The sequence below is a fragment of the Spermophilus citellus genome, assembly GCF_964194105.1.
Source record: "Spermophilus citellus genome assembly, chromosome: 8".
Lineage (NCBI taxonomy): Eukaryota > Metazoa > Chordata > Mammalia > Rodentia > Sciuridae > Spermophilus > Spermophilus citellus.
Window position 1 is genome coordinate 31,321,382 of NC_138189.1, and position 27,285 is coordinate 31,348,666.

The window sequence follows — 27,285 nt, forward strand, 5'->3', positions numbered from 1 at the left end:
GCGGAACAGTTCAAGCTACACGGGCTTAGGGGTAGTTCTGGTGATTGTCATAAGCCGAGCGACGGTTTATCGATCAGTCTTTTCCCTGGCATTGGTGTGATCCCTCGACCCTACTAGGTCTAAAGAGGCGATGTCTCTACGCGGCGGGGACGCTGCTCGCACCTTGGGGCTCCGGGTGAGCAGCGGGGCGACAAGCGTGCAGGCGTGGGGTGAGGGGTTCCCATCTCTTCAGAGCACTCCGTAATGAAGGCCAACGCTTTTGCTTGAAGCCAGGCACTTTTCTAAACGTTTATCGTATTATCTCGTTTAATTCTCCTGACATCCCCATGAAGTAGTCCCTGATCTTGTTTTGTTTGAAGGTCTCTCTGGGTCGGTGATGATGGGTTTTGGTTTTGTCTTTTTTTTTTTTTTTCCTGCTTAGAGTGGTTTGTTCCTTATATTTAAAGGACCACAACAGCGCTCAACCCACATCGTTGGGCTCTTCCTGTATATTAGACACCACTCTTGCAGCTGAGAACACAGCCTGCCCTCTGGGCTAAAGCTGTAGACGTGGATAAGTGCACTACCAATCATGCAGTGCTCTAACAGATATTTTTTTCTTTTGAACTGTTGAAGATCCCTTTAATTTTACAGTGTTTTGCCTGTCTCGTGCATGTTTGTATTCAGATCTAGAAGTCAAATACTGTGGTTTCTTACACTCGACAAATGCGCACTGGTTAACTGCCAGGTTCTAGCACAGAAACAGGGCTGGGGACTGTAGTTTAAAGGGAAAGTGAGTCCTTCGCAAGTGTGAGTGCTGGGTAATTCAATTCCAGCATCACCCAAACAAACAAAAACCAAGACACCAGCATAAACTAGTGCGAGAGGCTGGTGGGCTTAGGTTTGGTTTTACTATTTCCAGTTTTTTGGAACCAACTAGATATTAGCACTACATTTTAACATGTTTACTTTACCCCAAACACAAAGCTAGAGGGATTTATTGCAAATTTCCTTTTAAACATATCTGACTCAAGTCAGGAATAGAAAATGTATAGCCTTGGCATCTTCAGTTACTGCAGTTTAAGTTTGTTGAAAGACGAAGTTTTAGTACTGTTAAGAAGGGTAGTGAACCTGGCCACCTTAGCCCACCCTTGTAATGTCAACTATTTGAGAGGATACCAAGTTCAAGGTCAGACTCGGCAATTTAGCAAGACCCTGTCTCAAAATATAAAGTAAAAAGGGCATAAAAGTGTGATCTATGATAGATACTTCCAAAGGTTTTTAAATCTATTCTAAACTTGGTATTCAGAAGTTCATTCCTATTCTTCTTTAATCTTAGATTCCAATCTTGTAAGCAGTAAACCACTTGATATAATTCCTGCATCACTTCTTTGCTTTTACCCTCCCTTCCTTTTAGATTTGTTCTATTGTGGGGTTTTTTGTTGTTGTTGTTTTTGTGTTACTGGGGATGAAACCCCGGGGGGTGGGGGGAGCACTCTTCCACTGAACTATATCCCCAGTCCTTTTTAATTTTTATTTTGAGATGGGGTCTCACCAGATTGTCCAAGCTGGCCTCAAACTCAAAGTTCTCCTGCCTCATTCTCCCTAGTCTCTGAGAGTACAGGCATACACCATAGCACCAGGTATCTTTTAGATATTATAATGGGTTAAAACTAAATTATCCCAGAACCCACTAAATGAATGTCATAATGAACTCTTTCTTTAGGTATTTGGAAGATATTTATACAGTCCAATCAGGTCATTAAGTTCCTTGCCAGATAAAAAAAAAGAATTTTTACAGAATGGACCAGATCTTCAAGATTTTGTGTCTGGGGATCTTGCAGACAAGAGCACCTGGGAGGAATATAAAGGAAACTTAAAACGCCAGAAAGGAGAAAGGTAACTGAGAATTTGAGATAATTTCAATGTCCCATTCCTTACTGTGCATTATTTTCAGATGTAACCAAGTCCTAGAGTATATTTTTAATTTCAGGCTTGTTTAATTTAGTGAAAGGTCATTAGAAAAAAGAGAGAACATGTAAGTTGATGAGAATGCTGAAATTTTTCTTGATTTTCTGTTTTTTTGTTTTGTTTTAAATTAGGGATTGAACTCAGTGGTGCTTAACCCCTGCCCCTTTTTGTTTTTTTTATTTCAGAGAGCTACACCCTCTGCCCCTTTTGGTTTTTTATTTCAAGACAGGGTCTCGATAAATTGCTTATGGCCTAGCTGAGGCTGGTCTGGAACTTAGGATCCTTCTGCTTCAGCCTCCTGAGCTGCTGCTGGGATCATAGGCGTGCACCACCACACCCATCTAGACCTTGATAAAATTTTCATTATTAGTGGGTATTGATGATCTAACTGCTCCCAGTCAATTTACATAAGATCTATGTATACCTTGCCTTAACTAATTAATTTCCTCTTTTCCCCCTCCCTTGCTGTAATTTAAAAGAATAATGAGAATTTAATGCAGATGGCAAATTGTTTTGAAAAATATTTATCCAACAACTTCCAGATCATAAGTAAGTATAGTCATGGTGAAACCAAGTATACTTAATTCCATTTCAAATATTAGAATTTTGCCATTTAATCACCACCATAAAATCAAGAATATAAGCTGATAGTGCACAGTTGGGATCTCTGCTTACTGTGAATTCATATTACTTTGGGTAACCAGGCGAGGTGATGCACACCTGTAATCCCAGCAGCTTGGGAGCCTGAGGCAAGAGGATTGCAAGTTCAAAGCCAGGCTTGGCAATTTATGGAGCCCCTAAGTAACTCAGTGAGATCTTGTCTCTAAAACAAAAAGGACCAGAAGAAATTATACTCCATTATATATGATATATCAAAGTACATTCTACTGTTATGTACAACTAATTAAAACAAATTTTAAAAATTTAAAAATATATAAAAAGGTCTGTTAGATTCCAATATCAGTGTTTTCTAATGTGATTTGAGGAATCCTAAATTTGAATCTTTGTTCTTATGCCCACAGCAGAAATTAATAAGGGTTAATCCAGGATTATGGAAAAAAATTTAACTAAGAATTATAATAGAACAAAGTAACTTCAAGGCTGTGTGATTACTTGTTTGCCTGTTTGTTAATGGATAGTTATCTTTGGCTTTCCTTAGGTTAAGACTACCTCCATGGCTAAAGACAGAGATTCCCATGGGGAAAAATTACAATAAACTGAAAAATACTTTGCGAAATTTAAATCTCCATACAGTAAGTTGTCAATCTTAATCCATGGTTATAAATGTTTATACATATTTATAACTTAGAAATTATTAATTCATATATAAATACAGCAAGGAAAATGAATGAAAAACGTTAAGTGATGCATTATTACCAATGATAAAAATACATTGGAGATAGGTATGGCTCAGTGGTAGAGTATTTGCCTACCATATGCAAGGCCCTGGATTCAATCCTCAATATTGGGGTGGGGGGAATTATTTAGAGGCTGAGGCTGTAGCTCACTGATAGAGTGCTTGCCTAGGCATTTTTGAGGCTCTGGGTTCCATCCCCATCACTGCCCAAAGCAAACAAATAAAAATCATTTAAAATAATTATTCCTGCAAAAGAAATAAAGGGTGATTATATTAATGTCTCATTTAATAGTACAAAACAAGATTTTTCCCTGCAACTAGAGAAACAAAGTTTTTTGTTTTGTTTTGAGAAAAATAAAAACTGTTCCCAGGCTAGCCTCAGACTCTTAGACTCAAATAGTCCTCCCACCTAAGCCTCCCAAGTGGCTGGGACTACAGGCACATGCCACTGTACCCAGCTTGGTGTTTTTGTTTTTTTGTTACTGGGAATTGAACCCAGGGTTGTTTACTGAGCCACATCCACAGCCCTTTTTTTTTCCATATATATATATTTTAGCTGTAGGTGGACACAATACCTATATTTTATTTGTTTATTTTTTTATGTGGTGCCAGGGATTGAACTCAGTGCCTCATGCATGCTAGTCAAGTGCTCTACCACTGAGCCACAACCCTGGCCCCACAGCCCTTTTTTTGTTTTATTTTGAGACAGGGTCTCGCTAATTCCTTAGGGCCTTGCCAAGTTGCTGAGGCTAGCCTTGAACTTCTAATCCTCCTGCCTCAGCCTCCTGAGTTGCTGGGATTTAGGCTTGTGTCACCACACCCAGCTTGTATCCAGCCTGTTGGTTTTATAATAGAAATTATATGTTTGTTGGAAAGAGTATAAAATTAAATATGAAAAATCTCAACTATTAACCACACCCCTTAACTGTTTAATATATATCATTTTAGACCGATTTCTTTTTTTTGGTACCGGGGATTGAACTCAGGGGCACTTGACCACTGAGCCACATCCCCAGCCCTTTTTTGTATTTTATTTAGAGACAGGGTCTCACTGAGTTGCTTAGCACCTCGCCGTTGCTGTGGCTGGCTTTGAACTCGTGATCCTTCTGCCTCAGCCTCCCTAGCCACTGGGATTACAAGAGTGCGCCACCATGCATGACTCAGACCAATTTCTTTAAACATAAAATATTTATATTTGTATACTTTTCAATTTAAAAATGAGATCTTAATATATGGTTTGGCAGTTTAACAGAATTTTTTTTTTTTAGGTGTAGATGGACATAACACAATGCCTTTATTTTTATGTGGTGCTGAGGATCGAACCCGGGTCCCACCCATGCTAGGCGAGCGCTCTACTGCTGAGCCACAATTCCAGCCCCTTAACAGAATTTTTGAATAGTGAATTTAAAAAGAAATATGTTGTAAACAATGGGCGCCTCAATACTGAACCACTATTTGTTCAACTGGTTGGTAGTTTCAACCTGATTGTATTCTGTTCCCTTTTACTTACAGGTATGTGAGGAAGCTCGATGTCCCAATATTGGAGAGTGTTGGGGAGGTGGAGAATATGCCACTGCCACAGCCACAATCATGGTAAGACAAGCTCAACCTTTGAAACTTTAGTCTAGAAATGGAAATGGGATATTTTGTGTCCTCAGTAAAAAGCAATTATGAAAGAGTCATCTGTCTACTTGACTTAAATTATAACATCTCTATTCTAGTTAATGGGTGACACATGTACAAGAGGTTGCAGATTTTGTTCAGTTAAGACTGCAAGAAATCCACCTCCCCTGGATACCAGTGAGCCCTACAATACTGCAAAGGCAATTGCAGAGTGGGGTCTGGATTATGTTGTGCTGACATCTGTGGATCGAGATGGTTAGTGTGTCATCATGGTGTCTAAATATTGACTTTCTAAATGGTGACATTATCCTGAGCAGATTATTTTCTTTCTAGATATACCTGATGGGGGAGCTGAGCACATTGCAAAGACTGTATCATACCTTAAGGAAAGGTACTTGTTTCTGCATTTATTTGTGTATTTTAAGGACTTTTTTTGGAGCTATATAAATTAGTTTAAAGCCTTCACCTTAAAACAGTGTTTATTAGGGGTTATTAGGGCTGGGGTTGTAGCTCAGTGGTAGAGTGCTTGCCTTGCACATGTGAGGAACTGAGTTCGATCCTCAGCACCACATAAAGATAAATAAATAAAATAAATCTACAACTAAAAATTTTTTAAAAAACCACCAGTGGTTATTAACCTTTTGGGGGATTTTATACCCTTTTGATAATCTACTGAAAAGTATGTGACCATTTCTCCAGAAAAGGTATATTGGTGCTGGATGTGGTGGCACACGCCTGTAATCCAAATGGCTTGGTAGGCTAAGACAAGAGGATTTCGAGTTCAAAGCCAGCCTCAACAATGGTAAGGGGCTAAAGCAACTCAGTGAGATGTGGCTCAATGGTTGAGTGCCCCTGAATTCAATCCCCGACACCTGCCCCCCCAGCCAAATAAAGTATATTGGTGCTTACATATACATATGTACTGGACATTTTAGGGGTTCATATTTGAGCATTAGTCTGAATGTCAAGTGATACTCTTTAAAAAGTATTAAGCTGTGGTCTTCTGAGCACTGACTTTGAATTAACAATCATTTAAAAATAGTTAGGGATGTTGGGCATGGGGCGCACACCTGTAATCCCAGTGACCTTAGAGGTTGAGTCAAGAGAATTGCAAGTTCAAAGGCAGCCTCACCAACTTAGTGATGCCCTAGTTAACTTAACAAGACCCTGTTTGAAAATTTTTTAAAAAGGCCAGGCATGTGGCTCAATGATGAAGTGCCCCTGGGTTCAATCCCCCGTACCAAAAAATAAAAAAGCACTGAAATGGAACTCTGATCATTTCCTATAACTCAGTGCTTATCTAGCATACTTAATGTTTTTCTAATGATTCCCCAGTATTTTCTATTTTATATCTATTAGAGTTTCTTTTTTAAAATATTTGTGGTTGGGCACAGTGTCATATGCCTCCAATCCCCACAACTTGAGAGTCTTTTTTTTTTTAATTGATTTTATTATTTTTTTTTAAATACACGATAACAGTGGGACTTGGGAGTCTTGAGGCAACAGGATCACAGGTTCAGAGCTAACCTCCATAACTTAGTAAGACCCTGTCTCAAACTAAAAAATAAAAAGGGCTAGGGATGTAACTCAGTGATAAAGCACCCTTGGATTCAATCCCCAATACCAAAATAATTGTTTAAATTCTTTTGAATAAAAATATGTTTGCAACCCACTAAATTTCTTTCTCAAGCCACTAATGGGTCTCAACTTGAAGTTTAAAAACAGTGAGTTCTGGGATATATTCTTTCAACATTTCTGTATTTATGAGAGGGTATATGTGTGGTCTTTTTTTTTTTTAATCTGTTCTTTCAGGGAACAATTCCAGACACTTTGCCATTGGGTTCATGAAAAAATTTGTCAGCTGTCTGAATCATTTCTGCTAGTGTCAAAGGAAACAGCTCTGTGACCTAGTTCACATTATAATGCTTGAATGAATAGACATAGCCACAGTATAAATAGGAAGATTAATGTTTAGCTTGTCCTTCATTTAAGCAAAACTCAAGTCACAGCAACCCAGAAAATAGTTTTTAAAATCTATAGCACTTGTGAAATATTTGCCTAGAGGAAGATAGGAAGACACTATTTGATAAATTATAGAAGACAGAATTGAATCAATCAAGTAATATTTGTGTTCACATAAGAAATATCCTAATTTTCTTTCCAAACAAGAAAATATATTTAATGTTTTAATATTTCATATTTTATTTTTTAAAAATTTACTTAAATTGGGTTTAAAAGTCTTATCTAATCTTAAGGTTTTTTTAAATATTTTTTTTAGTTTTTTTTTTTTTAGGTGGACACAATATATTTATTTTGTTTTTATGTGGTGCTGAGGATTAAGCCCAGTGCCTCATGCATGCCAGGCGAGTATGCTACCACTTGAGCCACAATCCCAGCCCTAATCTCAAGTTTTATTCTGGTTATTATTTGCATGAAGGTGTATTTTAACCATTATGAACATAATATTTGATGTTCTGGATATTTTTTTTCTTCATATGATAGCTTATATATGGACATTTGTATTTCCATGCTTTTTTTTAGCCAAGTTCTAAATATTACTATGTTGAAACTGATACTGGATAAGTATTGATAATTCATTTTGAGTAATAATTATTTCATTTCTTTTTCTCAGTTTGATATTTATCTTTTTCTCCCCTAGGAATCCAAAAATTCTTGTGGAATGCCTCACCCCTGATTTCCGAGGAGATCTTAAAGCAATAGAAAAAGTTGCACTGTCAGGATTAGATGTGTATGCACATAATGTAGAAACAGTTCCAGAATTACAGAGGTGATTACATGTACTGAGTAATGTGGGAGAGTTAGGAGGATCGGAATATGCTTATATTCTCACTTTTCAGGAGCCAACTTGCAGTTGACGTTTACAAAATAAACTTTCCTTCCCTCCCTCCCTCCCTTCAGTCTTCCTTTACTCCCTCACTACCTACTACCTTCCTCTACTCCCTCTTTGTTACAGAAAGATCAGAAAATAAAGCCAACAAAAACAGCATAAGCTGTTTTAATAATATTTTAATAATATTAAAATAAGCTGTTTTAATAATATTTCCTCCCAGTAATATCAGTTACTATCAACTTTGTATTTATATTTACATGTTTCGTTTGTTTGTTGTTTACAGTACTGTAGATTGAATCCAGGGGTGCTCCACCACTGAGCTACATCCACAGCTCTTTTTTATTTTGAGATAGGGATTTGCTAAATTGCTGAAGCTGGCCTTGAGCTTGTGATCCTTCTACCTCAGTCTCCCAGGTAGCTTGAATTATAGGTATACACCACTGCACACATGTAATTTTTGATATATGCGCTCATAATAAGCATATTTTTTATTTTTAAAAAGTACTATCATTTTGCAAATGCCAATGAGTATTACTCTTTTCAAAGAAGAATTTTCAAATGGAAAATAATTACACTAGAGCAACTGCCTTGGCTGTAATTCTAAAGAAAATACTTAAAAGTACATTTGAGGGACTGGGGAATGTAACCCAGTGGTGTAGTGCTTGCCTAGCATATACAAAGCCCTGGGTTCAATCCCCAGCATTGGGAAAATAAAAAAGCCACTAATTCACATAGTAAATAAATAATGCAGCAGATAATGTGGTATTGTTCAGATGTACTTTAATTCTCTCTTTTTTTAAGCTATTTTGCTATAGATGGACACAATTATTTTTATGTGGTACTGAGGATTGAACCCATTGCCTCACACGTGCCCAGCAAGCATTCTACCACTGAGCCACAACCCCAGCCCTATTTTAATTCTCTTTTAAAATATAAACACTATTCTTTACTTTTTTTTTTTAGAGATAGAGAATTTTTTTTTAATATTTATTTTTAGTTTTCGGTGGACACAACATCTTTGTTTGTATGTGGTGCTGAGGATCGAACCCGGGCCGCATGCATGCCAGGCGAGCACACTACCGCTTGAGCTACATCCCTAGCCCATCTTCTTTACTCTTCCTAGTTAATTTTAGTTGTTAGTACTAATTAAGAAATGTTCCACATAATGACTATATTCAAATTTCAGAAAAATTAAAATTATTTTAAACCTCAAGAAAAATTAATATTGTTTATTTTCTTTACCTTAAGTGTTGGCTGTGATTTTATTAGCTTTGTATATTATTTGATATCATAGAACCTAAAAGAAGTTATAGTAAGCTGAGCATGGTGGTACCCCTGTAATTGTAGCAACCCAGGATCCTGAAAGAGGAGAATCACAAGTTTGAGGCCAGCCTGGGCATATTACCAAGACCCTAAGACTCTGTCTCAAAATTTTAAAAAAGGACCCAGAATGTAGGGCAGTGATAGAACACCCCTGGATTCAATCCCCTGTACCGCAAAAACAAAATAAAACCCAAATAAATTCTAGAAAAGAAAGCTACATTCGAATTCAAACAAATGCTGGTTTAACATCAGCAACTTTCTGACCTTTTGGCATTCTTGACATTTAAACTAGGATAGTGAGGCCATTGTTGAAGTCTAGCACAGTTTATATCAACCCTGTCATGATACTGCCAGCAGTGGGTGCCAGTTTCCCTGGTTTCTCTTAAGAAACATTATCCTTTCCAGTGAAAATTCCAGAATCGTACATTTCTTTACCTAAGAGATGGCAATGTTGTGTACTTACCAGCAGAGGGCAGCTTAGTCTTTAGAAAAGAAATGAACATAAAAGTTTCAACCTTCTGAAATGTGGTTTCAGGTTAGTTTTTTCTTTGTTCATTGCCAAAATTGTTTTACTTCTGTTCATCTTCTTTTCTTTTGACTGTCTCTTACAATTATTATAATCTTGAGTTTCAGAATTCTGATTTCTCAACGCATAAAACTAAAGCAATTTCTTCTGTGTTTTTAGTTTTCTCTGCCCTGGGCTTGAGAAGCCTTAAGTTAACAGAGGTAGGGAGCCCACTGAGGCCTTTTTTTCTTTCCTAGGTTATCAGACTTTTGTATACAGATGTTACCATTGAACCATATAATGTAATATCATGTTCAAAATGTGCTTTCCTGGTCTTCCAGGTTGCTTGGGTAACTATGTATTTGGTTGAACTTGTGGTTATTCTTGCTGACAACAGCCCTACTGTTTTCCAGGAAAGTTCGTGATCCCAGGGCCAATTTCCACCAGTCTCTACGTGTACTGAAACATGCCAAGGAGGTTCAGCCTGATCTTATTTCTAAAACATCAATAATGTTGGGTTTAGGTGAGAATGATGAGCAAGTATATGCAACAATGAAAGGTAAAGAAATTTAAAAATAAAAAACTTTCCTGTTTAATTTGAGTAATAGCAAGAACCCCACTTTGAGGCTTGTTCAATTTATGTTTCTTCTATAGTCTCAATGCAAATGTCAGTAAGAACTAAGTATGTGTGACTGCAAGTGTAGCTCACATTGTATACATGTGGGTAACACCCACTCTCAACCTCTGAAGCTGTTAGGATTACAGGCCCTGGATTTAACCCATAGTGCACATATGATGTAAACAGCAATATGAAAAGGAAAATGTTTTCTTAGTATTTCATGGAATTAAATGTATAAAGTCATGTCCCATTTCATTCCTCACCCATTCATCCAATGAACACATGGGTTTTTGGTTGTTTTTTGGGAGGGGGTACTGGGGATTTAACCCAGGAGTGCTTAACCATTGAGCCACATCCCCATCCCTTTTTTATATTTTACTTAGAGATAGGGTCTCACTGAGTTGAGAGGGTCTCGCCAAGTTGCTGAGGCTGGCTTTAAACTCATAATCCTCCACTCTCAACCTCTCAAGCTGTTGGGATTACAGGTGTGCACCACCATGCTTAGCCCATGTTTTTTATTCTGTCATTAGACAGTTTTTGAGAGCCAGCCATGTACCATACACTGACAATTCATAGAATAAGACCAACCCAGGCCTTTGAGAAGAGCTTACTTGTAATACTGTCATAAAACATGCTGGGCTTTGGAATTTTCGAGCCTTACTCTCCCATAAGCCTTTGTGATTCTTGGCCTTTTTAAACTTTGAAATATAAAAGTTGTTATTTTTCCCTGAGTCTTTGGCCTACTTGTAGTCATTCAGTGGTTCAAAAAATAATAAGTTCATATAGTAATTAAAAGCTGCTTTTTATCACAATACATACAGTTTATTTACTAAAAGTTTTCTAATAATATCAGAGGTCAAATCATATCCTCAAGAGCATATCTTAAAAATTGAGTAAAAGCCTAATGCAGGATGTTTGGTCTGTAATATGGGTGTTTTCAGGATTTTGCATGTTCTGTTTCCTTTACCTTGTCTGCATAACAGACTTCTGCTCTAAAACACCCTCCACTCCTATTTTAGTATTTAATCCATAGTATTAAAGTCATTTGTTTTTATATCTATCAGCCCCATATGATGATCTTAATTATTCCTATGCTTTCAGTCCTTATGGTTCCTGACATATAAATATTTTTCAATGAATAGGTATCTGTTTGCCATCATGAGGATTATGGACTAGCACAGTATTCACACTGTTTTGAGATACTCCTCAGGAAAATTATACTTAGATCTATAATTTTAATATTGTAAAACATCTGCTAATATAATTCAGGCTTTTTTTTTTCTTTCCCTGTAGCGCTCCGTGAAGCAGATGTAGACTGTTTAACTTTAGGACAATATATGCAGCCAACGAAGCGCCACCTTAAGGTATAGATATCTTGAATTGCCAAATGTTTCTTAGTATTTTGAATTAAATCTTTACTGTCCATAGGTAAAAATAAGAAACTATTGTTCCATGTATATTTATAAGTTCCAGTTTCCATTTATTATTCATACAAAGCAGCTACACTGGTGCTTATTTGCCACTGCCTGAATTGTCTGATTCAAGTGAACCTACAGAAAAAGGATTAATAACTTGGAAGGTGCAGTCATTGACACTTGGTGATCCTGTGACTTGTTTTAGAATTATGTGAGAGCCACATTGAAGTAAGAAAGAGAAGTGCTGTTTCTGTTACTGTAATGGGTATTTATCCATTCATTCAAGAAAGTTGTGTTGAGTAAGTCTTTGTGATTCTTGGCCTTTTTAAACTTTGAAATATAAAGTATGCCAGTCACAATGCTAAGCAGAAGATATAAGGTAAATAAGAGTCTTTTCCTCAAGAGTCCTTCAGGGATTGGTTTGTTTTGTTTGTTTCATTTTATTTTTATTTTTTTCTGTGCTGGGATCAAATCCAGGGCCTTGCACATGCTAGGCAAGTGCTCTATTATTGAACTACACCTCCAGCCCTCTCGATTCTACCAGTTAATAATGAAGGAAAAATATAGCTAAATAATTACTAAAGATAATGTCATTTTATTTCTCCATCCTTTGGAACAGCTAATATAATACAGAATTGATATGTTTTCCTTCCTTTTTAATTTCCTGTTATTGTGGTGTGATAGAGTGATCAAGTAATCACTAGACACGTGGTTAGTAAGGAAGGGGGGAGGGCAAGGGCTGAGGAGAGTACATGTGTATAAACTTTATATAGAATCAAAATTATTTTAGGGAATTCTAGAATCTGATCTGAAGTCATTATTTAAGTCTAGGTTGAAGAATATATTACTCCTGAAAAGTTTAAATACTGGGAAAAAATAGGAAATGAACTTGGATTTCATTATACTGCAAGTGGTCCTTTGGTGCGTTCTTCATATAAAGCAGGTAAGTTAAACTACAGGGAATGGTTTTATTTAGGCTGATAACTTCCCACCCTAAGTTCTACCCTAAATCGCTAAAGCTGTAAGGCAAATTGTAATAGCTGTGTTTGTCTTTTGTCAGAGGGAAAAGAGTGTTTTTTTCCTGGACCATCCTTTAGAGCTTTGCTCCATAGGGATCATATATTAAGAAGTTTCTCTTTTTTTTTTTTTTAACATTTATTTATTTATTAGTTATTGGCGGACACAACATCTTTGTTTGTATGTGGTGCTGGAGGATCGAACCCGGGCCGCACGCATGCCAGGTGAGCACGCTACCGCTTGAGCCACATCCCCAGCCCCAAGAAGTTTCTCATAAACCTAGTTTGTTCCTTTAGCAAATCCCTCAGCCACTCTGATGAAAATAAGAACAGTTAGTTTATTTGATTATTCTGTCTGTGGATTTCAGTAGTAGATTATTCAGGAATGACAAAGTATGTCAAGCATATAATATGGTTTTCTGAAAAATGTATATTCATTTGAAAATGATGCTTGCTGCATCCCCAGACTCCCAATTTCAGATCAATTTAAGCACTGAAATTTGATAGCATTGCTGTTTGCACTATTAATTTCTTTGTGCTTCCCCCTAGAGGTAACAACAACAACAAAAATTTGTACAATATTTTTCCTTAAAGAAAATTTTAATGGCTTTATTAGCTACAGTGCAGTTTTTCACCTGTGGAATTCTGCACTTGTTTGATCAGTTGCTAAAAATGATTTATGAAAATAAAAGCATTTCTAAGGGATAAAAAGTAAGTTGACACCAGGTACAGTGTGAGACATATGTTATCTCAACTACTTGGGAGGCTGATGTTAGAGGATCACAAATTAAAGGCCTGCCTGGGCAACTTAGAGAGACCTTATCTCAAAAAACAAAAATTGTTTCTTTTTAAAGAAAAGGGCTGTTGACGTAGCCCAGTGGTAGAGTGCCTAGTGTGCCTAAGGCCCTGGGTTGAATCCCCAGGACTACAAAAAAAAAAAAGTTATTTAATAGTAGTCATCAGTAAGTCCATAAGAACGTATCTGAAGACTGAATGTAATCTAAAAAACGCAGATGTTTTTCCTGTTAGTTGGGCTTAACAATTATAATTGTTAAGAATAAACAGCATGGGGCTGGGGATGTGGCTCAAGCGGTAGCACGCTCGCCTGGCATGCGTGCGTCCCGGGTTCAATCCTCAGCACCACATACCAACAAAGATGTTGTGTCCGCCGAGAACTAAAAAAAAAAAAAAAAAAGAATAAACAGCATGGGGCTGGGGATGTGGCTCAAGCGGTAGCGCGCTTGCCTGGCATGCGTGCGGCCCAGGTTCAATCCTCAACACCACATACAAACAAAAGATGTTGTGTCCGCCAAAAACTGAGAAATAAATATTAAAAAAAAAAAAAAAAAAGAATATTCAGCTGAGGGCTGGGGTTATAGCTCAGTGGTAAGTGCTTGCCTAGCATGTGTGAGGCCCTGGGTTTGATCCCCAGCATCACATAAAAAATACTAAATAAAGGTATTGCGTCCATCTACAACTAAAAAAAAAAAAAAGTTTAAAAAAAACTGCTGGTGTTTTTTGAGGTCTAAAATATGTTATTACTATTAATGTTCTTTTAAATGAGTATTTTATAAATTGAGGTCTAAATATAGATATGTTTAAATTAAGCATAAATTATATTTGAAAAAATTGGTGTTCAAGTATTAGTGATATCAGTGTTCCTATAAAAAATTAAGACATTTTCATGAATTAACAGTTTATCCTAGTTATTAAATGCTAAAGTTTGATTCAACAGTGACTGACAGGATGGGGCACTTTGAAAATCAGTAATTATGTGATTTAGTCTTCAACCAAAACTACTGGCAAGCTAAAAATATGTATAAAGGATAGAACTAGCCAAGCATGGTGGCACATACCTATAATCCCAGAGACTCAGAAGGTTCAAATAGGAGGATCACAAGTTTGAGGCCAGTTTCAGCAATCTAGTTAGACCCTATCTCAAAATTAGAAATTTAAAAAGGGCTGGGGATGTACCTCATCGGTAAAGCATCCCCCCCCCACCCCCCTACCCCGTTCAGTCCCCAGTACCAAAAAAAGAAAAGAAAAAAAACTACTATCAGCTTCTAGAATGATTAGAGTAATATAATTTAAAAGGTGTTTTTCTTTTTTTTTAAGGGAAAATAAAATTTCAAATATTTGAGGGAGTGAGTGAGGAACTTCTTTTTTCAAGGTGTTTTTAAAAAATTTTTTAAATTTTATTTATTTTATATGTGGTGCTAAGAATAGAATCCAGTGCCTCACACATGCTGGACAAATGTGCTATCGCTGAGCCATAGTCCCAGCCTGAGTAAGGAACTTTTAAAATGCTTTTTAAGTTGCCAGTAAAAGATTTGAGTTGTGTTACCTGGAGCATTATACTCAGTTGATGGATGAGAGCCTGATAATACTGGTTCTTCTACCAGATTTAGATGAGGTATGGAGCAGCATTGATTACTTGGCTGGGTTGAATCCTGGGATTCCTGGTTATTGAGTTTGAATATGGTCATCGCAGTTCTACTCATATATGTTAGATGACAAAGACATGTTAATCAGGTTCCTCATAAAATCAGACCTCCAGTGCTGAGCTCTGCCGATAAGAATTGAGTTCTGCTGTAAAAGTGATAAACTAAATGGAACCCTAATGGCCTGAAAAGTGAATGTGCCCCTCTAAACAGCTAACTTATTATGCAGGCACAACTCAGGGGGTGGGGAGAAAGCCCATTATAAATGAAGAGTGCTCGCTTCCCTAGAGGGGAATAAGCTGAAGAGATTCCATCAGATGAGTGTGCTCAACTGCAACAAGGTCTGTTTTAAAAACATCAGATCCAGGCTAATAATGTAACAAAATTGCTCTCTGAAATGAATTTTGCCAACAGCAATTCTTTGTCAGTGATGAGGAATAGATCGTGCACACAAAATGGAATAAATATACAGAAGCAGACCCATAGATACAATAGGGTCACCCTTTATAATATTGAGTTATTAGAAAGAGTAATAGTTGAGAGGAAAGCGTGGTGGCACATGCCTTTGTAATCTCAGCAACTTGGGAAGCTGAGACAGGATTGCAGGTGCAAGGCTAACTTGGACAACTTAGCTAGACCCTATCTCAAAATACAAAATAAAATGGCTCGGGGGGGGAGATAGCCCATTGATACAGCACCCTTGGGTTCAATCCCCAGTATCAAAAAAAAAAAAAAAGAAAAGAAAGAAACAATGATAGTTAAGACTATATGATATATTAAAATTTAAAAAAAGACTGTTCTTTGTTGTTGGGAAAAAGAGCCAAAAATATAGGGAATACTTAGATTTAAAAAATAGTTTCTTTGAGATTGAAGAAGAGAAAAATGCTGGTAAGTACAAATCTTCTTTATAATTTGTAGGGAAATCATAGAAGAATAATTCTGAAATAGTAGTTTTACTTTTATTAACTTTAAATTAATATTAATGTATTTTCATTTTCTTAAATAGGTGAATTTTTCCTGAAAAATCTAGTGGCTAAAAGAAAAACAAAAGCCCTCTAAAACTTGGACAAGACCTTCAAGATCACAGAAATTTTATTTTATTTTTTGTGGTGCTGGGAATTGATTCCAGGGCCTTGTGTATGCAAGGCAAGCACATACAAACTGAGTTATATCCCCAGCCCTCGATCACAGAAATTTAAAAAATATATTTCCAGTTGGATCCTAAGTGGTGCCAGAATGCTTAAACTTCAGCGGATGCACCTTGATTTTTTTTTTTTTTTTTTTTTTTTTGGTACTGGGGATTGAACTCAGGGGAACTCAACCACTGAGCCACATCCCCAGCCCTATTTTGTATTTTATTTAGAGACAGGGCCCCACTGAGTTGCTTAGTGCCTCAGCTAAATTGCTGAGGCTGGCTTTGAACTCACAATCCTACTGTCTCAGCCTTTCAAGCTGCAGGGATTACAGGCGAACTTGACTTTTTTCTGTTTCAAGAGAAATGTTAGCAATCTGTATGTATTTAATTATGATAATTCATTTGGTTTTTAGCATACTTCTTTATCTTAATAATTTCCTGCTAAATGTAATCAAAGCATTCTTGAAAGGGTTTGCTGCTAACCTTGTAACTTAAAAATATATTAAAAACTTTCAAAAGATATTTTTAAGTCACTGATAGCCTATATGTCATTGTTGCACTTCATTATGAAGAATGAATACATAAAATTTCATTTATGGTACTGTAATGAAACAGTAAACATAGATTGAGACTGTGGTTAATTTACTTATGAGTAGCATATGACCTTTACCTAATATAATATAAATAACAATCTAGCACCAGTGGAATAACTTAGGAAAGCTTTAGAGTTTGAATGTTTCACCTTGATATGGATACTTCAGACCCTGTAAAATAGTTATGTACTGACAACTTGTTTAATACCTGTATGACACTAAGACTGTTTTTGTCAGAGACACAGAAATTTAATCTAAGAAATATTAACCCTTATTATATATAGTAACTTGCTACATCTGCATGTACTGTTGTATTTATTCCTCATACTACTTTGATGAAGTGTGTGTATTAAATAATAGTAATGATCTGAAGAAAGAATTCTTTCCAAAATACTAATATATAATTCATCATTGGACTGCTTTTTGTTGTTGTTTTCTTTTGGTCTTTTGCAGTACTGGGAACTGAACCTAGAGGTACTTTATCACTAAGCTATCCTCAAAATTTTTTTAATTTGAGACAGGATCTTGCTAAATTGTCCAGACTGGCCTCAAACATGTGATCCTCCTGCCTCAGTCTCCCAAGTCACTGGACCACCATGCCTGGCCCATCTTTTGCAGACCCAAAATATTTTCCAGTTAAACCTAATCCAGAAACTTGAATGAGGAGTAGCAGAACCAATTTTATTTGTACCAGGGATGCTTAACCACTGAGATACATCCCCTCCCCTTTTCTATATTTTATTTACAGACAGAGTCTCGCTAAGTTGCTTAGGGCCTCACTAAGTTGCTGAGGCTGGCTTTGAACTTGGTGATCCTCCTGTCTCAGTCTCCCAAGCCGCTGGAATTTTAGGTGTACACAACTGCACCCAACTAAAATGTTTGTTTCAAAATGGAATCACAACTGGGCTCGGTGGTGCACACCTGTAATCCCAGCAGCTCAGGAGGCTGAGGTAAGAGGATCTTGAGTTCAAAGCCAGCCTCAGCAATGGCGAGGCACTAAGCAATTCACTGAGACCCTTTCTCTAAATAAAATACAAAATAGGGCTGGGGATGTGGCTTAGTGATCAAGTGCCCCTGAGTTCAATCCCTGGTACCAAATTTTAAAAAAAATGTAATCATAGATAGTATTATTTTGATGTATTATTCTTTCACTTTTTATTGCATTATTGACCATTATACCATGACTAAAATGTATATGACCAAATGCCTGGGTCTTACTGGACATTTAAGTGTGGTGAACATGTGCCGTAGAGGTGTACTCCCTTTCACAACTATGTGAGGATAGTCAGACTTAAATTGTACAAAAGGCCAGGGCAGAGCTTTTGACCTTCATAAAAAGTGACACATGGATGCATTTATACGAAATGCATTTAAATGACCAGACTTGGCAGGAAGTTCATATGAAAACCTGGCAGCACACGTTAATGCCCTGGTGCTCTCTAATCTATTAAAATTTGGTATATGACGTATTTCAGTATGTATGATTTTTCTTTCCATAGGACAATGACATGTTTTTTTAAAAATTAAAGTGATAAATACATATGGTTTTAAAAAAATGTGATGCAGAACAATACTTATTGCTCTAGTTCTCTCCATACGGCTTTCTCAATTTCTTTAGAGAAAAAAACACTCCTCATCCTGCCTTTTTTTCTATCCTGGGGCTAAGACATGGGGTTGCGTCATGGGTATAAATGCCAGGCTGCTTGAGGTCACCCTGCCTATAGGGTTAGCTGAAATGAGGTTGAATGTTCAATTTAACCACAGCTGAGCCCTTCGTTTATGCCTCCTCTCTGCTTTGGGGGAGGCAGGTAGAGCCTCTGCTGTTCTGCTAGCCAGGTCCTCCTCCTCTGTCCATCACATCAGTTCTGGAAGCAGCTTCCTCAGCTCTTTTTTAGTATACACATCCATGTATCTGATGCTTTCCAGAAATGTCTTGAAGTCTCCTGATCACCAGGTGGCCCACTCCTGTACTTTGTTTTATTGAATTATGTTTTCCCCTACCCGCCACCTCAACCCCTTGCTATTTATATTTGTAATGTGGTCCTTCAAAAGACAAGGCTATAAATGTGCTCAGTATGCCATATTGATTACCAAGAACTCCACTTGTTGCCTTTTTAATATTAGCTTTGTAGATAGTTTTACATATATTATTATCTGTATGTGTATATATGTATTTATATTTAAATCAATCATTTCAGGATTCCTGTAGTAGCACCTCTTGTTGAGCTGCTTGGATCACAGTTTGAAAATCATTATTAGATAGCAGGTGACATTTGAGTATGTTTTGTTATGATGTAGGCTTGGGTCACTAGTCTCAGTAAAACTAAATTCCCTCGTAATTCCCTAAGCTTTGTGTTACTACTTAAAATAATGTCACCTATTACTGTGTTTCCTAAATTCCAGTTATTCACGTACAGCCTTCATAGTGTTTGCTTCATTTGGGTGGGAACTATAGTATTATATACTCCTTTTTTAAAATAATTAAAATTTAAAACACTTTAAATCCCTTTAAAGTGAAATTAAATGAAGCCCAAATTCAGCCGAGAGGTCAAGCCCTTCACAATCTATCCTTTCTTCACCAGCTCTTCCTCCTCATTCTCCCTATAACTCCAGACAAAACCAGCCTGAACTTTCCTGCCTTCAACGTTTGGCTCCTATTGCTTCTTTCACTGATGTGCCCATTCTCCTCCCGCTGCCCTATTAAGATCAGTTCAGATCCACCTCAGATGCCTTCCTGCCTCCATAAAGGGAAATTTGCTAAGGGCATTATCCTTGACAGAAATAAGCCCATCCTTGGATTAGAAGGTGGGGATGCATATCTGACTACCAGGGCTATTAGGAAGATTAGGGAAAAAAATGTTACAACCAACAAGATCCCCCTCACCTTTGTTTAGTGTTTACTGTGTACTAGGCCCTGTGCCAAGGGTATTACATGCATTACTAATGTAATCCTCACAAATTTCTGAAATATGTACTGTTATCCTTGAATTATATATGGAAAAATGGACACTAGAGAAAGGTTGAGTGGGTCAAACTTTCATTGCTACTAACTGTCAAAACCCAGATTCAAACTTGGGTCTCCAAGTGGCAGCTATCATTGTCATAATAATTGATACAGATAGGAATTATCAGAAGCTGATATCAGTGGATAAAAGTTTGAAGAGTAACAATTTGATAGTCTCCAAGTCTCTGCTTACCATAAAGGTAATTACAAAGGGCAAAATCATTCTGCAACAGAGAAACCTGCCAGATACCACCCTAAATGACAAAGTAACATCACCAGAATGGAGCACGTTGATCTCCTGGACTTCTTGGTATGGAGTGTCAAAGACAGGAGATCACTTATGTGAGCCAGATGGCTTGGGAGGCTGAGATAGGAGGATTGCAAGTACATTCTTTGAACTCAGCAACTTAGCAAGGCTATAAGCAACTTAAAGACTATTTCAAAATATAAAAGGGGGCTGAGGATGTAGCTCAGTGGTTAAGCAAACCTGGGTTCAATCCCTGGTGCACACATACACAAAAAAAAATTTATTTGGCTTGTTATCACGCCCGTGTATTATTTTCAATTTTAAGTATTAGTTAATAATCTCACCAATATCACTCTCACCAAAATAAATTTTTAAAAATCTAGCTAATAGAAACTTTGTATCATTTTTAAAAAATCATCTTAATTCTCCTAGTAGGGGACAAGAAGGCTAACCTTGCAACTTTTTACACACATTGCTGTGTTAAATAACATGCCCAGTTACTGGTTTTTTCCCCTCCCCATTACAAATAGCAAGCTTACAAGGCTGTGTCATATCTATCTATCTATCTCTCTCTCTCTCTCTCTCTCTTTCTCTCTCTCGGCTTTGTGCATGTGACACAAGCACTCTACCAACTGAGCTACATCCCCAGCCCCTCTATCAGCTCTCTTTTGCCCATTTTCCTCTACTTACCAATTCTTCTACCTTTTAATCAGTAACTATATTTCACATGTAAGTATTACTTCTCTGTTCTAGGCACTGAAGCATCCTGCAAAACAAGTGCTTTATCCTATCTGCTTTAGCAAGACATTTCTAGGTTTATAATCCCTTTACTAGCATTTAAAATCATTAAGCAAGACACATGAATATTTTTAAGCAGAAATGTAAAGCAAAATTCTAATAAGCTTTTAAAGCCTTAAGAATAAAGGCTCATCTTATGGTCTTCAAACTCAACTGATGTCTTTCTCAGAGGTCTGCAAACTTTCCCTTCCTTCCTCTTTTTCCCTTCATCCCTCCTTCCCTTCATTCCTTCCTTCCTTTTCTTTTACTTGTGATACTGGAGGTACTGGGGATTGAACCCAGGGGTGCTCTACCTCTTAGCTACAGGTCTCACAAAATTGCCACGCCTGGTCTTGAACTTGCTATCCTTAGCCTCCTGAGTAGTTGGGATTACAGGAGTGTGCTAAATACTTTTTCTTAAAGGGCTAGACAGCAAATATTTGTATGCTTTGTGGGCCAAGAGGCAAATTTGAGGATATTATGTAGGGACTTATATAACCATTTAAAAATTAACTGTGTAAAACCATTCTTAGCTCCCATGTGGCTGGCCCGATTGTGATTATACTTTGCCAATGCCTGCTTTATTGGTAAATCCCCTCCCTTTCTTGCATCATTTGAAAGAACGATGTAATTCCTTTTTCTTTAAAAAGTGATGAATCATTTTTTTCTCACCTGTTGAATCACCATGACTCATTTGTTCTTCTACCATGACAAAAATTATACCCACACGGTAGTTGATGTCTAATTTATATATTTGTTATCTGTACAGATGTTTCTGTCCTCATCTTTACATTTGACTCCCTCATCTTATTGAACCCCCAAATGTTCAGACCTATGTATGTTTAACACAGTTTGCACACTCTGAGCAGAGCACAAATGTATATGACATCAAATGTATATACTACACACTTTCATAATGATCAAAACAACCATTGCAGATATAAAAGTCAACAAGAGACATAGGAAAAAAGCGGATAGGAATACACACAAAAATTCTTGTTTTTGAATGATGCTATTTGTAATTTGTAAAATCTTTTCATTTTTATATATGAAGTTATATTATTTTTACTTAAAGAAAAATTAGAAATAAGAATAGAAAAATGCAAAATAAAGGTAACAAATATTTTTGACTTTTAGACTACGAAAGTAATATTCAATAAGGAAATCTGACAAATAGAAATAGACCATACTACTGATTTTCTCATGTTAAATTTAAGAGAGACGGATAGAGAACTCCTCAAGTTAAAGACTGTATGGAAATGAACAGCGATGATCTTTTGGGGTGAAAAAAATCAATGTTATTCTCATTAAAACAAAATGAACAAGGAACTTTAAACAGACCATACTTATCAAGGCTACTTAGCATAGTAATTTTATGGCTTCAAAATACACAATGACAAGCACATAAACCAATGCCTAGGAAAACCAGGTTGACTTTACAATGTGACACTAAAGTGCTGCCTGTGATAATCTGTAAAATAAAAGGTGTTTGAAGTTTAATTTTTATTTTACAAAAATTGACACTGTTAAAACCAACATGATTATTTTCCATTCATCCAATAACTGAGCTAATAATATAAAAATATGTAAAAAATAGTATAGATTCATAATTACCAGATATGCTAATACTCATATAACTAGTATAAATTTGATGATTAAAAAAATAAGTTTGTTTCCTTAAAAACGCTTGATTCTTTACCATTTAATATCAGATATTTGCTATCCTGAAGTACCAAAATAATCACAAATAAAAATGGCAATGTCTATACTTTAGGTTTCTTATTAGGTGGATCCTGAAGACTAAACTTTGGAATTTCACCAGAAGGAGCATATGGAATTCTCTTTGAAGATACCTTCTTGCCAATTGTTTCAATCTGAAGAGAAAAAAGATTTTAAAAAGAGAATTATTAATGATTATAACACATAAATGTAAGAGTTCTATAATGTAGTATCATAAGGAAGAAAACCAAGATTATTATTCTTATTACAAGCAGAAAAAGTTTCTCAAGTTGTCTGAGTTGCTGTGAGAGATCTTTGGTTCCTTCTTTATTTTCTGTTTCTAGAATCACCTCTACTCCACGTCTCATATTCATGTCTAGACACTCTCATTCTGCCATTCCCCACACAAGGCAAGGCATCAGAGCAGAGTCACATGCCTCTGTCGTTCTTAGTAGCATGTATGAAAGCAGTGAACATGGAGATTCCAGTTAGTTCATGTCTCTCTCATGCTCTGCTCATTTCCATTTCTCTTACATGGAAAAAACTTGTGAAAGTTATAACAGCATCGTTCATAAGGGTGCAGGCTTCAGATTCTGAAAGGCCCCAGCTGGAATCCTGACTACACTTGCTATCTTGCTAAATGTTCTAGATATTTCTTCCTTACAAATGGTGTTATAACACTTACCTCAAAAGGTTGTGGCAAGAATTAAAGTGCTTAGCTTTTAATACAAGTCAGCTTTTAATAAATGAGTCAATTATTATTTTGCACATAATATTTTTCATATATTCCATTTATTAAAAATAATCAGTTTTATCATTAAAAAGACTACTTCTTTAATAGTCATAAGTTTATCTCCCCTCCATAGCAAAGTATAAATATACTACTCCATTTTCATTTCTTCTGAATTAAAACTTGATATTTGTGACTATAAATAAAAAATTTCTGCTTTATATATTTGTTTGCTTGTTTCTTTTGGTATGAGAGATTGAACCCAGGGGTACCTTCTCCACTGAGCCATATCCCTGCCCTTTTTGTTTTTTTATTTTGTGAAAGGGTCTCGCTAAGATGCTGAGGCTAGCCTTGAACTTGTGATCTTCCTGCCTCAGCCTCCCAAATTGCTGGGATTACAGGCACGCACCACTGTCCCCTGCTGGCTTTTTCAGTAATTCATATATTTTGTTTATTTAGTGACTCCATTCCTGTGTGTGTGTGTTTTTTTTTTTTTTAAACTAGGGGAAATTAGCTTTTAGAAGAATTTAAAATCATTTTAATTATGTTATCCTTCTACATATAGTAAGTGAAAATATGTCTGTCTTGAAAATAACCTTTTATAAAGAACATTCCTGAGTTTAAGTCACAACTGGGAAAAACAGTTATGTTGTTACTCACTAAGGAGAGGTAGTATAGAGGAGTCCCCAAGGTCCTTGCTGGGAGAGTTAGCAGACACTGACACCATCTGACTCTGCTTCAATTCAATGTCTCATAAATGAGAAATGGCACTGAATTCTAAGTTAAGAAGGCCCTTCAACAAGTTGGCAAAAAGTTAAAGAGAACCAGACCTGATGAGGTTTTTCTTGTTTTTTGTTTTTGCTTATGTTTTTGTGTGTGTATATGTGTATGTATATGTGTGTGTGTGTGTGTGTGTGTGTGTGTGTATACACACACACACAATGTTTTTTTAGTTGTAGTTGGATACAAAACCTTTATTTTTATGTGGTGCTAAGGATCAAACCCAGCACCTCACATATGCTAGGTGAGCACTCTGCTGCTAAGCCACAACCCCGGCTTTGTTTTTGTTTTTTTGTACCTGGAATTGAACCCAGGGGCACTTAACCACTGAGCCACATCCCCAGGCCTTTTTTGTATTTTAGTTAGAGACAGGGTCTCACTGAGTTGCTTATGGCTGTGCTATCATGTCCAATAGATCTGGTGTTTCTGAATATCATACAAAGTCTTACTGGTACTTTTCCAGGACAGCTGGTGCTGAGAAGAGACACACAGCTGGCTATCAAACACTGCCCCCCTCTGCTCCGCTTGAGCACTAATGTGGACAGCAATCCTGTACCCTCCTTAATTACCCCACCTCCCCAACCTCCCAACCCCATGTACACACTACCCTGAGGAAGTGGAAAGTAGCTCCTTTGTATTAGTACTTTAGGGATCCCCAATGGAATTCAAACAGATGGAACATACGAATGCACTGTTCTGGGCAGAAGCATCTGTCAGCTGTCCAGAGGTTCCATGACAGACAAACTTTGAGATGAAGGCTGATACCACTGAAGCTTTTGTACTCTTCATTCAGACCTCTCACAGCACTGGGACAGTGCCGAGCATTCAAAAGGTATAGGATGAGCACCTGTTGATCACTCCTTTCCTTCTCTCAGCACCTGGTACTACAGATGGTAGCTATTCCCACATGAGGATGGACAGAGTTGCCCTCAAGACAGAGTACTTCCTCATTCTCCACCACAATCACACCCCAGCCCTTGCCAGATCCTCAGAGGTTAAGAGAAAACAAGAGGATGGGGTCAGCTGGAAGCAATAATAGACAATAATAATACTATATACTGTATTTTGCAGTTTTCAAAACACAGTCATGTATTTTCTTACTTGATCTTTATGATACAAGGTAAGTCAGGGCACATTCTTTTTCCATATAATAGGTGACTGATGTCTGCTGTGTAAAGGAGACCAATACTGAATGTGATATCAAATGAACTTTACATCATAAATTTGGGAGTGGAGTAGTTACTTACAAAAGTCCCATAGAGAATTCCCTAGAGAACTGACATATTGCCCCAGAGTTATTTTATTGCTAAATAAGAAAATATGAACCCAGTTTGGGGGCATACGCCTATAACCCCAGCAATCTGGAAGGCTGAGGCAGGAGGATCCCAAGTTCAAGGCCAAACTCAGCAATTTAGCAAGACCCTTTCTCAAAAAGTAAAAAGGACTGGGGATATAGCTCATTGGCAGAGTGCTTGCTTAGCAAGTACGAGGCCTTGGGTTTGATCCCTAGTACTAGAAAACAACCAAAAAAAAAAAGAAGAAAAGAAAAAGAAAGAAAAACATAAAAATTATAAAACCCACACAATAGGTTTAAAAAGAAAATAACTACCAGGTGAAGTGGCAGACACCTATAACCCCAGCAACTCAGGAGGATTGCAAGAGGATTGCAAGTTTAAGGCCAGCCTCAGCAACTTAGCAAGACCTGGCCTTAAAATAAAAAATAAAAAGGGCTGGGAATATAGCTCAGTGGAAAAGTGTCCTGGTTCAATCCTTCAATACCTCCCCCAAAAAGAAAGAAAGAAAACAAACAAATAAATGAATAGGATCATGGGCTGGGGTTATGGCTCAGTGGTAGAGCACTTGCCTTGCAGGTGTGAGGCATTGGATTTGATCCTCAGCACCACATAAAAATAAACAAAATAAAGGTATGGTGTCCATCTACAACTAAAATATATATATATATATATATATATATATATATATATATTTTTTTTTTTTTTTTTTTTTTTTTTTTTCAAAAAGTAGGGGCTGGGACTGTGGCTCAGCGGTGGCACACTTGACTGGCATGTGTGAGGCGCTGGGTTCGATTCTCAGCACCCCATATAAATAAATAAATAAATGTCTATCGACAACTTAAAAAATATGTTAAAAATAAATAAATAAATAGTAGTCCAGGATCATCATGATTACCTGGAAGCCAATGGTTTGTAGTTCATTGTGCAGCCCATCCAGGACACGTCGTCCATCAAAGATAAAGGCAGGCTTCAGCATTTTTTTATGAATGCGTTCATAATCCAATTCCTGTAAAGATGTATGGATGGAACAATTAGTACACATGCACGAAAACATACTCAACCCCACTGATACTAGAACACCTCTAGAATTCTCCTTAATATGATTTCTGTCACCTTACCTTAAACATGTCCCACTCAGTGCAAATAACAACAGCATGAGCACCATCACATGCTTCATATGGATCCTTGGAAATGGTCACAAGTCGGGACACTGTAACAGCAACAACAAAAAACCAGGAACAAGAGTTACGTGAAACCATGTATTTTAACACTGGAATGTAGGAGCTTAATGTCTGCTAGAAGTGGAACATTACGGTTAAAGTGAAGGGGTGATGGTGGGGACCTGGAGCACCCCCAAACCTTGTTCTAGAAGCATCTCCTTGAAATATCTGGGGCTTTGTGAAATATATTGGAAAAATTATTAGACTAACCCACAAATGAGGACATAATATCTGTTTAACTTTAGAGAAATAAGAATTGAATTCAAGGCATACCAATGATATAAATGGTAACAGACAATGGTTTCTAGAGAACAAACAAGTTTTGGGCACTGCACTCAAGATGATTCATGAGACTCAAAGCCTTACCTTGGTCATCCTTTGAAACACCTGGGTGAGAAAGATCCACAACTATTTGTTCCCTGGGTACTTTTGGATCATATATATGGAGGTGTGCGCCTTCATCCATCAGATATTTACTAATATATATACTGGAGGATTCTCTGAATAAAAAAAAAATCATTAGTATTGCTTTAAATGACTTTATATTCTAATACTAGGAAATTTAAGATACAAGATTCACTGTCTTTCAGCTGGCCAAGTGGTAAGGATATGTTCATTTTTATTCTTTTTTTTAATTGGTTCTTTTTAGTTATTCATGATATTTTTGTTTGTTTGTATGTTTTGT

At 36.9% G+C, this 27,285-nt stretch overlaps 2 protein-coding genes across 6 annotated transcripts in view; one reads left to right on the plus strand and one right to left on the minus strand.

The window, feature by feature from the left end:
• Nucleotides 1-20: 20 nt before the first annotated feature.
• On the plus strand, nucleotides 21-17,239 carry LIAS (lipoic acid synthetase). 5 transcript variants are annotated; one of them, XM_081304880.1, is made up of 12 exons: nucleotides 21-175; nucleotides 1,706-1,878; nucleotides 3,110-3,203; nucleotides 4,820-4,900; nucleotides 5,029-5,185; nucleotides 5,264-5,321; nucleotides 7,590-7,718; nucleotides 10,023-10,168; nucleotides 11,522-11,592; nucleotides 12,475-12,586; nucleotides 12,814-12,884; nucleotides 16,107-17,239. In XM_081304880.1, the coding sequence occupies exons 1-12, from the start codon at nucleotides 131-133 to the stop codon at nucleotides 16,119-16,121; spliced, it is 1,152 nt and encodes a 383-aa protein (XP_081161006.1). In that variant the 5' UTR covers nucleotides 21-130; the 3' UTR covers nucleotides 16,122-17,239. The 5 variants fall into 5 exon arrangements, with proteins under 5 accessions (XP_081161006.1, XP_081161007.1, XP_081161008.1 ...); XM_081304881.1 differs by lacking the exon at nucleotides 12,814-12,884; XM_081304882.1 differs by lacking the exon at nucleotides 7,590-7,718.
• A 4,351-nt stretch (nucleotides 17,240-21,590) lies between these two features.
• Nucleotides 21,591-27,285, minus strand: part of UGDH (UDP-glucose 6-dehydrogenase) — a 28,031-nt gene continuing 22,336 nt past the window's right edge. The window contains exons 9-12 of the mRNA XM_081304879.1: nucleotides 26,967-27,100; nucleotides 26,499-26,590; nucleotides 26,276-26,386; nucleotides 21,591-22,730 (exon numbers count right to left, since the gene is read on the minus strand). Coding sequence (XP_081161005.1) covers nucleotides 22,620-22,730; nucleotides 26,276-26,386; nucleotides 26,499-26,590; nucleotides 26,967-27,100 — 448 coding nt within the window. The 3' untranslated portion in view covers nucleotides 21,591-22,619. The remainder of the gene's footprint in view (nucleotides 22,731-26,275; nucleotides 26,387-26,498; nucleotides 26,591-26,966; nucleotides 27,101-27,285) is intronic.

What these genes read in the sequence shown, in the direction of transcription:
- LIAS (XM_081304880.1), top strand. Translation starts at nt 131, where the DNA reads ATGTCTCTACGCGGCGGGGACGCTGCTCGCACCTTGGGGCTCCGG. An exon ending in CTCGCACCTTGGGGCTCCGG is followed by an intron (nt 176 to 1,705) that starts GTGAGCAGCGGG and finishes CTCTTTCTTTAG; the next exon opens with GTATTTGGAAGATATTTATA. An exon ending in CAACGAAGCGCCACCTTAAG is followed by an intron (nt 11,593 to 12,474) that starts GTATAGATATCT and finishes ATTTAAGTCTAG; the next exon opens with GTTGAAGAATATATTACTCC.